Here is a 12,876-nt window from a genome sequence, read left to right as displayed (position 1 = left end):
GCAGTTGCTGGGGTCAGGGATGAGGGCAGGGAACCAGCTAGGGCTGCATGATGCTCTGGGCTGTGGCCTGGTGCCCGGGGCAGGGGGGGGGGTCGGTCCAGGCTTTCCTGTGCTCTGCTGCCTGCAATCCCCCAGAGTAGATGTGGAATTAGACCAGCCTAGTTCGTGACTGGGTAGGCCACTTGGATCCGTCTCTTCCAGAAGCCACAGCTCCCACCCATGTCAGCAAAACAGAGAGGAAGCCAAGAACAACTGAGGCCATGGAGAGCTCCCTCCTATGCAGCTGGGGTTCAGCCAGTCATGGGGGACTGCTAGGGCTGATCACAGTTACTGGGAGCTTTTCTAACCGTCCTCTGCCCAGAGGGGAGGTGGCTGGGGACAGAGTGTCTGTCTGTCAGGACAGAAAGGTCCTCTCTAACTCCACAGTTTGTTCAGTCAGCCACGGTTTACAGAGCCACAGGAGCCCATCCAGAAGCTGGAATGTGGTCACCAGGAGGCCACTGGCCTCACTTCTCGCCATGGCTTCCCTGACTGGTAACTTCTCTCTTTCTGTTTGTTCCTCAGGGACCTAAGTGAGAATGTCCTCCAGGCTGTGCCCAGGAAAGCTTTCCGGGGAGCCACAGATCTCAAAAATCTGTGAGTAGAGGCCTGGGATGGCCATCCCAGCAATATCCTCGCCTGTACCCTGTGTTCTAAGCCACCGTAGAGGGAATTGGCAGTGCCATCCCTTGCTTGTGATTCTGTGTGACAGCCAAGTGTGTGCTCAGGAGGTATGCTCTGGGGACTGGGTTGAGGAGCGTATGAGCCATGGGGTGCCAGGACATGTTCCCAGCCTCTGGTTCTCCGGTGCCCTCTGACTCTTTAGGTTAAGAGCTGGGTTTAGTCTCCTTCAGTTACACTGCATAAACTGCTGGAAGTCAGTCAGTGTCACTGAGTCTCCAGATATTGTTCAGGAAAACAATGTGCCCTCCACAAGCTTATTCTGAGGTTGAAATGAGATGTGGAAATGCGTACACTCTGTGGAGCACTATTTAAATGCAATGGTTTATTAGTATTCAAATTTATTCTGGTCCAGGCTTACCACCTCCTGAGGTCTGGCTACAAACAGAAATGGCAAATGCCTGGCATGCTTGTCACACACCCCCCTCCCATGCCTGTAGCAGACATTGGTAATCGATCACCACATTCTTTCCCACTGAACTCAGATCACAGCTTCCGTTCGCTCTGAAAGCAGCACTCCAGGTAGCCAGTGCTAGCTGAACTCACTTGGCATTCAGCAGAGTTCTGGCTGCCAGGCCCTGCTGCTACTTCTCCTGGGTGACTTTCATTTGTCAGCCGCCAACACACTCTAGGTGGTCTCCAGAATGTGAGGGAAGGATGCCTGCTTCCCGAGGGCATACGGGGCTGGGTAGAGCAGTGTAATAGGACTTTTATTTCAACTTATTGTTTTAACTGAAAATAAGAAGAAGTCAGCTTTTATTACTAGTTCGACTTTGGACTGACACACACATAACAAATGATTGATGCTGTGACTCTCCTCTTTTAAAATAATGGAGGGCTCTGTCAAAATGTTCAGCCCCCTGTTCTGGGCAATCTTCCCCTCCTGATAGTTGGCCTCTGCTTTACAGACAGCTGGACAAGAACCAGATCAGCTGTATCGAGGAAGGGGCCTTCCGTGCCCTGCGGGGACTAGAGGTTCTGTAAGTAAAGCCAGGGCAGGTCGTGGCTGGGGAACTGAGGCAGGGGGTCAGGGTCACACCTTAGGTCTACTGCCCAAAGTCCTCCCAGACAAGGGTGTTTGGCCGTTTCCCACTATGGAGGTTGAGAATCGGCTCTACCCCCCTTTGTGTATAAGCTGCCTTTTCCATTTCTGTCTCCTGTCCTCCCAGATTTAGAGTCCGCGGTGTGGCAAGGGTGCAGTCACCTGCCTAGCTCTGGACTGTCCCCTCCACCTTCACACCCAGAGCAGGGCTGCTCTCCCTCTGGGTAAAATGTCACACCTTTCATGAGGGCCTCTCTGTGAGCAGATGGGTCCTGTCTCCTGTAAGTCCTTGCTGGCCAGGTGCTAAATGGTCTGTCTGTCCCTTTCAGGACACTGAACAACAACAACATCACCACCATCCCCGTGTCCAGTTTCAACCACATGCCCAAGCTTCGGACCTTGTGAGTCACCTGGGCAGTGGGAAGAGGGTGTGGGTGTGGGTGGGGCTGCCCTCCACAGCCCAGGGGCCAGCCAGGGGTGGCCTGGGGCCTGCACTTGAAAGGCACCCAATACCTCCTGTGCTTGGTTTTTCCTTAGGCAGCAAATGACTTGGTTTTGTCCTTGAAGTTGAGGTGGGTGATCTGGGCCAGGGGCCGTGTGAACTCTGAGAGATGAAGCCAGGCCATAGAGTGAGCAGGCTGGGAGAGAAGGGAGCCAGGAGGAGTTCTTGGCAGCAGGGAGCAGTCCTAGGTTGAGCCTGAGTGAAGGCCCCAAGGCCTCCTACCTGGGGATGGGAGGAGGCGGCTGCGGCCGGATCTGGCGGGAGTTCGTTCTGTTGCTGTGAGCTGCTGTCCTCCTGCAGCCGACTGCACTCCAATCACCTGTTCTGTGACTGTCACCTGGCCTGGCTCTCGCAGTGGCTGAGGCAGAGGCCCACCATCGGGCTCTTCACCCAGTGCTCCGGGCCCGCCAGCCTTCGGGGCCTCAACGTGGCAGAGGTGCAGAAGAGCGAGTTCAGCTGCTCAGGTGGGTGCCGGGTGCCATGCGCGCTGTAAGCGCGGCCTTCACTTGCTCCCACCACCTGCCCCACGGCTGCTTCCTTCTGCCCCGTCCCTTGCTTGCAATGAGCACCTGCAACCACTCATTACTATCTCCACCTCCTGCCCTCTGTCACCGCCTCTCGCTGCCCGCCACCTCTGGTCGGTGTCATCTTCCACTCCCGTGGGTCTTTCCCTTTCTCTCTCACCCATCTCTTTTGGTCTGTATGTCTCCTTTCTCCACTTACCCTCTGCCCCCTTCTCTCCCAGTCTCCATACCTTCTCCTAGTCCTTATGCTGGTCACTCTCTTTCCTCACCTCCCCCCCAGCCCCCTCCTTTCTCCTGTGGCTTCACCACAGCCACATTAATAGATTGCTCCCCTTGGCTCCCAATGAGGGAACACAAGGACTCCGCCCCTTCCTGGGCTCTATGCATTTGTTCCACCTAAAAACATGCTTGAGGGTGGATTTCCTAATGATGTTTTCATAGTAAAGTGGAATACTACTCAGCAATTAAAAGGGCTTAAGTACTCAGCAAGGTGTTTCTTGGGGGTTTTATAAATGGAAGAGACGCTCCCTTCTGATTGCACTTACGTGACATTCACAAGCAAGAGCCACAGATCTTTGGTGCTGCATCTCAGAATATTGATATCTTTAAGGGAGGGGCCAGAGGGACCTTCTTGGGGACAGAAATGCACCCTGTCTGGATAGTGTTTCAATCAGCTGTGCGTTTAAAATGTCGAGTCTCATGTAAGTTATAGCACAGTGTTTAAAAGCGTGAACTCTGAAATCACACAGTGGGCTTGGCCCTGGCTCTGACACTTCGTCACTGAGTGTTGTGGGCACAGGCGATGATAAAATGCTCCTCCAATGGTGGTTCAGGAGGGTTCATGTGCGACTGCATGGATTGAGCTAAACATGGTGTGGGCACGGAGCTGGTGCTCAGTGAACCCAGCTCCTGTGGATATGGGGGTCCTAGCTCAGGAGGCTGAGAGGTTTGGAGTTTCAGAATTCTAAGATAGAATTTGCTAGCATAGGAATCACCTTTGAGAGCAGTCCGCTCTGTTCAGCCTGAGTTCAGAGAGTGCCAGGTGCCCCCGAGCACATCAGTGTGTACTCTTATCTCTGCACCCTTGGGGACCTCCTGTGACTGAGCCCCTCCACAGACTGTCCCTGTCCTCACCCAGCTGCAGATCTGGAGAGGTGGCAGGCCGTGTAGGATTCTCTGAAATCATACCCACTGTCTCTGCAGGCCAGGGGGAGGCCACACGAGTACCCACCTGCACCCTCTCTTCTGGCTCCTGCCCAGCCATGTGCACCTGCAGCAGTGGCATCGTGGATTGCCGTGGCAAAGGCCTCACTGCCATCCCTGCTAACCTGCCGGAAACCATGACGGAGATGTGAGTGCAAGGCTCTAGGATGCAGCTTCTGCTGTTCAGTAAAGTTCTGTGCACCAGTGACCAGCTGGGGCAGGTGCCACTCCGGGCTTCCTGGGTTATTCAATGGCAAATGGAGGAAATTGTCCCTTGACTCAGCTGTGCTCTCTGTACAAGGCTGGGAAGTTCCCAAACATGGGGGAGAGGGTATCCCTTTAAGGTCCACACCCGGCCCAGTTGGATGGGACTGCCAGTGTGGGTTTCTTATATAGCATCACCTTGGGGCCCATTCAGCCACAGAAGGCCAGGATTCTGGGGCTCAAATGACAGTTGATGTCCATCTACTTGCCAGATTTTGGCCCCACAGGTGAAGGGGCTGCAGAGGCCAACAGTTTGTTACTAAGGGTGCTCCTCAGTCCTCTCACACCTACCCTCTCCCTGCAGACGCCTGGAGCTGAATGGTATCAAGTCCATCCCTCCAGGAACCTTCTCTCCCTACAGAAAGCTGCGCAGGATGTGAGTGATCCCCAGCAATCTCCCGGCAGACAGGAGGAAGAGTCTGGGCCAGTCCTGTCATACAGCCTAGGACAGACCTTGACTCAGCTACGCCCCACCCCAGCCCGCCTGCCTGGCCGTCCGGCATCAGGGCTATCTTCTGGGATATGGGGTAGCAGGGTGGCTATGATGAGGCCTGGACAGGGGGCACCGAGTCCAAGCCTGGCCCATGCCTACAGCTGCTTGTCATCTTATTATTCCAGCCGTAAGCCATTAGGGTAGAGAGAAGGCCACTGGGCCCAGGCAGAATGTCTTTTCCTGAGCAGGAGGGACAGAAAAAGAGCAGCCTCTGGGTGTTTCCCTGGGTGGGCAGCTGACTCTTCTATAAGAAGCCCTGTGCCCCGTGTGGTTGGGAGGTAGAAGAGACCAGGCCTGCACCCTCAGGATGCTGCCACCTTCTTCCTGCTCCCTCTCAGAGACCTGAGCAACAACCAGATTGCTGAGATCGCACCTGATGCCTTCCAGGGCCTCCGCTCCTTGAATTCCCTGTGAGTAGAGCACTGACGTCGTCTGGGCTTTGTAGCTGACCAAGCTCCTCATGGCTCAGAGTCCTCTGATGCTCTCGGTCACAGGGCAGCACTAACACATGACTGCATGACCTAGTGGCTGGGCCAGCAGAATGGATGGACATCTCACTACCAGGAGAGAAAGGAGACAGTCAGCTCACTGCTTCTATGCATGTCTTTTTTTGGAATAGAGTCCAAGATGATAAGGCCAACTGCGAACAGTGCCCATGAAGCTGTGCACTGCACAGCCCACACAGTTTTTCAGTATACAGCCCATCCAGCTGTGCAGTGCACAGCCCACACAGCTGTATATGACAGCCTGAACATGAGTCTAATCATGGCTGAGATGATCAGACTGTGTGTGGCCTGGCCTGTGGGGCTTTTTTTTTTTTTTTTGGGTGTGTGTGTGTGTTTTTTTGTTTCCTCTGAGACATGAATATAGTTACCTTACATTGGAGCAATACAATTTAGAGGTGATAATAACCCTTTTCAGTGGAGTCCTGTCACTGCTAGGGTCAAAGCCACTTTCCTGCTCTATAAGCAATTGTATGCTGGGATCAAACACATTGTCTGTGTCTGCTGTGGCCAGCCCTGACCTCGTCTTTCTGCCCAGTTCCTCCCTCGACTCCATATTCACCCTGCAGCTCCCAGCACAGCCCAGAGACAGACATCTGACCAAGTCCTGAGTCTGATTGTCGCCCTCCCCCATTTAAGTCACCCTCTCTGTGCTCTGCATGGTCCTCACCACAGGGCCTTTGCCCCTGCCATGCCCTCCTCTGGGAAGACTCTGCGAGCTGTATTTGAGGAGTCAACGTGCAGGCTTTTCACTCTGACGGATTCCCACACTGGGAACAAAATGCACGCTCCTCGCTCCTCCAACCTGCAGTGTATCACTGTCTGCCTGAGCACATTTCTGTCTGCATGTTTCCTTTTTTTAATACTGTGCTCCCCTCTCCCTCTATTATACATACATAAGGTTCATTCATGCTCAGCGTGGAAAACTTTGCAAATATCAGAATATAAAAATACACCCCTTGCAATCCCACCACCTACCACACGTGCTGTCAGCCATTGCTATTTTTTCCCTGCGTCTCTCTGAAAATATGTTCGTCCTTTCTGCCTGGAGACTGTCTCTCCTTTGGATCTGAGACTGAACGACATTTTTTGTGAGGTCCTTTGGAAGGGCACTTCTGCAGACTTCTCTGGAAGGTGGTGGGAGTGGGCAGAGGGGTAAACACAGCAACAGCACTGCATCCCAGCTCCTGTAATCTGTCTCTAGTGGGGCAGGTATCTTCCTGCCTCCTGGAGACAGACCCCCTTGAAGACTCATTAGTGCTACCTGCTGGCAAGCTGCTGTAGTAACTATCTTGGTGGAGGGGCTGCCTTGAAAGGCCTTTGGGCCTCCAGAGCCCTGCTGAGGCTTGGCAAAGCTGCCCTCTGACCCTCCCTCTCTGTTGCTTTTCTCCAGGGTCCTCTATGGCAACAAGATCACAGACCTGCCCCGCGGTGTGTTTGGAGGCCTGTACACCCTCCAGCTGCTGTAAGGAATGGTTCTGGGATGTCCTTGGGTGCACATCCCTCTGGCTTCCCAGAGGCACAAACCAGCTCTCTGCTCTCTGCGATAGGTTGCAGATTCTGTCTGATGATAGTCTTAGCTTTGGGGTTGGTAGGAGCTATGGGTCTGTTAATATCGCCCAAATATTGGACCTTACAGTACCTGAGGGTGCCAGGTCGGGTTCTGAGATGGGAAGTGGATGGCTCTTCAGGGAACATCCAAGAGAATTTGTCTCTGGGCTTTATTCCAACTCTTCTCAGGCATCAAGTTCTAGCAGGCACACAGCCTTGTAGAGTCTTTAACACCGTGGCTTTTTCTGAGAACTTCAGTACATACCACACTTAGGGTACAAGACTCATCTGAGACAGGACATATAGACGTCCTGCCCCAGTAAGGCTCTGAGGCCAGATGTGGAAGCAGAGGTGGACTCAGTGCTGCTTGTCAAGTATCAGGATCCAGAGGCTCATGAGATGTGACCTGTGTTCCTGAGCTCTTGGGGACAGGGCTGTCACTTGCAGGGGTCCCCAGGTCAGCTCTGCCTCCTGGAATCAGGAGAATTCAGGCTAGGAATCTAGACCTTGCCGATACTATACCAAAACACCCCTGTGAATGCATGGGGACCCCACAGGATTGTGGGAAGGAGGAAGCCTGCTGCCCCTGCGCTCCCCTGCAGGGAGACTTAGCATGCAGACAGGGAAGGAGAAAGCAGTGTGGAGTGGCCTGAGGTTGCCAGTGTCCAGGGCCAGGATGGTGCAGGACGTGTGAGGGCTCAGGCCTTGCCACTCTCTTACATGCCAGCTGTCTCTGCCTGCAGGCTTTTGAATGCCAACAAGATCAACTGCATCCGGCCCGACGCTTTCCAAGACCTGCAGAACCTCTCTCTGCTCTCCCTGTACGACAACAAGATCCAGAGTCTTGCCAAGGGCACCTTCACCTCCCTGCGGGCCATCCAGACACTGTGAGCACCCTCTCTTCCTCTTTGGGGGGGCTTACAACCTTGGAGTCTGAGTAGCTGCCTCCCCTGGGTTACTGTGTACACTGAGGTGGCTTCCCACTGAGGAAAGACATCTACAGACTCTGGATAGACAGATGATCCTGGGTCACATCTCACATCCCAGTAAGGAATCTTATTGGCTGGGTGACTCTGGGACAAGTTAATTAACTTCTCCGGGCCTTCCTTTTATCTATCCATAAAATGAGGGCATCCTCATGCAGTTGTTAGGAGATTCACGGATCTTTACATAATGATAAGCTCACGGAGGCTCAATGCCAGCTGGAGTTTACTAATGGCAACGATAATAGCGTCTGTGGATTCTAAAGTATGTTTCCACGTTGACAGCTCTGTGTTCTCCGGGATGGCATATTGTTTAATCAGCAATGCGTTCTTCTTTCCCTGGTAGTTCATTAAGTAATAGTGCTTCTGGAGAGTGGTGGTGCTGGGTGAGAAGGAAAACAGAGAAAGCACCGAAGCTAGTCATTGGTTGTGCCCGCTCGCTGTGCAGAGCTGTGCTCCCTCGCTGTGGGGAGCTGTGCCCCTCGCTGTGGGGAGCTGTGCCCCTCGCTGTGGGGAGCTGTGCCCCTCGCTGTGGGGAGCTGTGCCCCCTCGCTGTGGGGAGCTGTGCCCCCTCATTATGGGGAGCTGTGCCCCTCGCTGTGGGGAGCTATTCTCCTCCACTGTGCAGAGCTGTGCTCCTCCACTGTGCAGAGCTGTGTCCCCTCACTGTGGGGAGCTGTGTCCCCTCGCTGTGGGGAGCTGTGCCCCTCGCTGTGGGGAGCTGTGCCCCTCACTGTGGAGACTTACAAGCATAACAGAAGCAGGACTGTGAAGTCCCAAGTGGCTCGTCACCAGCCCTAGCCCCTGCCCAGTCTTGCTTGTCTTCACTTCCCGTTTATCACGCCACTGGAAGCAAATGCCAGCCATCATCTGTCCTCTCTTCCTGGCCTCTGCATCTCTGAAAGACAAAGATTCTTAATGTAGCTATGAGGACTGGGGGTGGGGTGGGGGATGTGTATAGTTCAGGGTCAGAGTGCTTGCCTCACATGCATGGGGCCTGGGTTCTACCTTCAGAACCACAAAAGGAACAAAGCATGCAAGACTGTTAACGTGTCTAAAAACTTAATAACTAATTCTTTCATATCATCAAACATTTCAGTCAGTGTTTGAAGTTCTGTCTGTCTTGTGTGTGTTAGACAATTTCTCATTCTCTGTTGTTGGAATCAGGATTTGATGTGGCCTATGCAACAGGACGGATATGTTTTTTAGGTCATTCTTCATATCCAGATGTGCATCCATTTCTTTTCTCCTTGATGTGGCAGATGCCTCAAAGAAACAACCGAGGAGGAAAGACTGATTTTGGCTCAGAGGCTCAAAACAACTAGCTCATTTTGTTTCAGAGGGTTCACTGTTCAGCCCATGGTCCCTTGGGCCTTGGGCAGAACTTCATGGAGATGGGAGCATCTGGCAGAGGAGCTTCCTCAGGATAGAGAAAGAGGAAGAGGAGGGAGAGGAGAAGCAGGAAGAGGAGAGGGAAGGAGAGAGAGAGAGGGGGGGGAAGGAGAGAGAGAGGTGTTCTATTACCAATAAAAGACTTGGGAGTCAAATATTGGGGTGAAACCTGATAGACCAAAGAAGCAGCAATGGAAATACACCTGTAGATTCATCTATGAAGGTGTTTCCAGAAAGGTTTAGCTGAGATGGGAAGCCCCACCCTGGATGTGGCTGATGTTCCTCTCCTTGCTTCTTTACTTCAGGTTACCTGACTCTCTCTGAATCTTTCCACTGCCATATCATCCCACCAGTGTGGACGTTGTCTTTTCTTAGACCCATGGTGGGAAAGATGTCTGGTACTTGGTCAGAGCAGGGAGAAGAGCCACTAAATACAGCCTCAGTACCCGTTAATGAATCAGGATCCTGCAGGGGTGATGCTGGGACCCAGTCTCCTCCATTCTCTTCTGCTGCTGTGGTCAGTCATTAATCAAGAATCCTTAGGCCATGGCTGGGGTACTTCCCCACACAGAGATGTTCACCTGCTGGCTGCTTAAACTCAGGCCCTCTGTCCCCTCCCTCCTGCTCACTGGGGTCTGTCTGGATGTGTTGGTGCGGGCCAGAGAGCTTATGCATAATGGGCACTGACTGACTGTTGATATCCTCCCGTGGCTTCCGTGGTCGGGGTGGTCCCTGCTGGTGCCACTCAGCGTCAGACAACATCTGTGTGAGTCTGAACAGGTGGAGTTAAAGTTATGACACCCACTGCCTGGGGACTCTGCTCAGCAGTTGATGTTAGCTACAAGGACAAACTCATTAAGCTCACACTTCCACCTGCAGCCTGGCTCCTGCTAATTAATTTACTTCCAGGCGGCAAGAGGAATAAGCCATCCATGGGGGACCTCATCAAGCATGTGGAATTAGAGGTTACGGGAAGAGATGGATAAGATGGTTGTTTTCAGTAGCTGGCCGAGTCTCTGGCAGAAGCAGGCTAAGGGACTTCTGTGACTTGGATTGGTGCATGGGAAGCCTTGGGGTGGGGGATGGGATGGAGGGACTCAGGTTCTTTGTATGCATTATCTTGCTCAATAACAGTGACCCCGTGGAAGCAGGGCCCATCAGCTGTATTTTTATTCATAAGGAAATTGAGATGGAGGAAGTTCTGAGACCCCCACAAGGGTGAACAATAGCAGGCCCCATCATTTAAAAATAGCTTATTGCCTCAATTGTATTTCTGTAGAACAGAATCCAGTAGGGCTGTAAAGCAAAGCTAGACTGCCACAAGCATGGGCTCAAATTAACCGCAGAATTATGATTTGGAACAAGAGCAAAAGATGAGAAAACCCGAGCTACAGTCCATCTCCTGTGCCTGTAGCCGGGGACCAGTCCAACACCTTGGCTGAGTGCGGGCGTAAACCCACCATCCTGTGGGTTGCTGGGTCCACTCACAGCACCACGGTCCATGAGCTATAGAGCTGCTATGGCACTAGTTTTGCTGCAGTCTTGCTCCCCACCCATATGACATCAAACAAAACACCGCAAGCCTATTGTCCCAGCTGTCCATGAGGTTGAACTAGAGACCAAGAGTTCAAACTCAGCTTGGGCGACAAATAGAGACGTTGACTCAAACTTCAAACTGACAAACCAACATAGCTTCATTGAGGTGTAACTGACATGCATGGAGTGTCTAAGTGAGCAACTCAGTAGCTCAGTAGACCCACAAAGCTGTTCCCAGTCCAATGTTGGAAAGTTTCCATCAGGTTCCTGATCCCTTGTACCCATTCAGCCCAGCCCCAGGCAGCCACTAGGCTGTGCTCTGATCTGGGGACTTCCTTTTTCTGGTCATTTCATACAGGAGGCCACTTTTCATAACTGACTTTTTTCACGTAGCATAATGTTTTGGAGGCTTTGCAGCTTGTGTATTTCATCCTTGATTTGACTCACAAGAAAATGGACAGAGGAGAGTGTCTTTTGTTATCGACAAATACTGTTCCAGGGTATCAGAGTAGCCATGTCTTGTTCACCCCACCCGGTTGAAGGACATTTGAGTTCTTTCCCAGCAGCACCTTCCAGAAGTTGAAGCCGCAGTGAACATTGTGGTGCCCATGCTGTCTTGCAGCTCCCTGTACATCAGTGTTCTTCTTTCTCTCAGAGTCACTGGGTCACAGAGTGAGTTTACTGTTAGTCAAGAAGCTGGGCTGACAGGCCGTCTCACAGTGGCTGTAGCATGGCACATCCCCACCTCCACAGTGTCACATGCTATCCAGAGTCCTTACAACCTCACTGACATCTGTATTGTTTTTCCTTTGACATTGTCTGATTGTAACCATGCTCTGGGTATGAAGTGGTGTCTCATTGTGGCTTTAAAACCCGAATTTCCTTAATGGTAAATGTTGTAGACCAGAGCCTCTGTCCCCAGAGACTTCTCCCTGCCACTCCTTACACGTGAAGAGACTTGAGGCTGTCTGTCTTTCCACTGTCAGAGTGTCTGCTGCAGTCAGTGTATAGCCACAGGGGCACATATGCCCAGGTATGCCTTTAAAACTGGAGAATGGCCTGTTCTTTGCAGCTGCCTGCCCCTAGGAATTGTTAAGGACATCTGTTTGAGGCTGGGATGTTGCTTAATGGTAGAGTACTTACCAGCTTTGCATGACGCCCCAGACTCATTCTCCAGCACAGCACACACCCACACACACAAATCTAATTCATGTCGAAACTTACGTTTGTACTGAAACCACTTGTCCACGTGGGCAGTTCAAGGTTTCTAGATTGTCTTACACTTGCATTCTGCTGCCCCACCTGCCTGGCACACTGATTGGAAACAGGAGGGCATCAACCCAGCAGAGGCATGGCACTAGAGTACAGATGGGGGTGAAGGGAAGCTGGGAGGCCCCTTAGCAGACCCCAAATCCTGCCACGTTTCAAGTGATCCAGTCCGCCTGGCAAGTCAACATCACATTGTCTACTGAGTGGGATGCAGAGGTAAGGGAGGGACCTGGAAATGAGAAGAGCCAGGACTAAAAAAGGCAAGAGAGAGAAAGCTGGACCAGTGTAGACCTCGGTCAGTATCTCAAGCCAGGGCCAAAAGACTGGGCATGGGAGAGGATGGATGGGAGAAAGCACGTCCTAAGACTGAGCTGGACGCAGACCGTGGGCCAGGGCCACACTTAGGTTTTGAGAGCTCTGCAGTTCCTAGCAGGGGGCTGGGCTAGTAAGCACTATAGCTTGGATGATGATACCCAGGTGGAGAAGTGGTCCTGCCCTGACCCCATGGCCCTCCACCCCTAGTTCCATACTGTGCATACAAGTTCCGGCTCAAGGGTGACGCTGGGACAGGGGCAGGGGGATGCTCTTCCCTGGCGATTTTCATTCTGGCAGCCCTCTGCAGACATGCCCGGTGGATGGTGTCCAGACGTAGGTCTGAAGACGTGTGATGGTGTGGTTCAGGACAGGTGGGTCTGGGCTGAAGCGGTGACTCTGGGGTTTAAAGTGCTACTGTTCTCAGAGAGGACTGGCGTTCAGACTCCATCACCCCACACCGGGCCACTCACCACCATCTCTGACCTCCTCGGGCACCTGCACTCATGTGCCCATACCCACAGACATACACGTACATATAATTAAAAATAAATCTTTAGGGAAAGAACTGGTGGCTGGCTT

At 52.5% G+C, this 12,876-nt stretch overlaps 1 protein-coding gene across 1 annotated transcript in view; it reads left to right on the top strand.

Moving 5' to 3' along the window:
* Positions 1-12,876, top strand: part of Slit1 (slit guidance ligand 1) — a 148,855-nt gene that overhangs the window by 92,593 nt on the left and 43,386 nt on the right. Inside the window, exons 5-13 of the mRNA XM_036169354.1 lie at positions 565-636; positions 1,629-1,700; positions 2,092-2,163; positions 2,565-2,728; positions 3,992-4,139; positions 4,560-4,631; positions 5,087-5,158; positions 6,645-6,716; positions 7,546-7,689. Of these exons, the coding sequence (XP_036025247.1) occupies positions 565-636; positions 1,629-1,700; positions 2,092-2,163; positions 2,565-2,728; positions 3,992-4,139; positions 4,560-4,631; positions 5,087-5,158; positions 6,645-6,716; positions 7,546-7,689 (888 nt within the window). The remainder of the gene's footprint in view (positions 1-564; positions 637-1,628; positions 1,701-2,091; positions 2,164-2,564; positions 2,729-3,991; positions 4,140-4,559; positions 4,632-5,086; positions 5,159-6,644; positions 6,717-7,545; positions 7,690-12,876) is intronic.

Source organism: Onychomys torridus, chromosome 1 (assembly GCF_903995425.1).
Source record: "Onychomys torridus chromosome 1, mOncTor1.1, whole genome shotgun sequence".
Lineage (NCBI taxonomy): Eukaryota > Metazoa > Chordata > Mammalia > Rodentia > Cricetidae > Onychomys > Onychomys torridus.
This window is presented reverse-complemented; position numbering and strand designations above follow the sequence as displayed.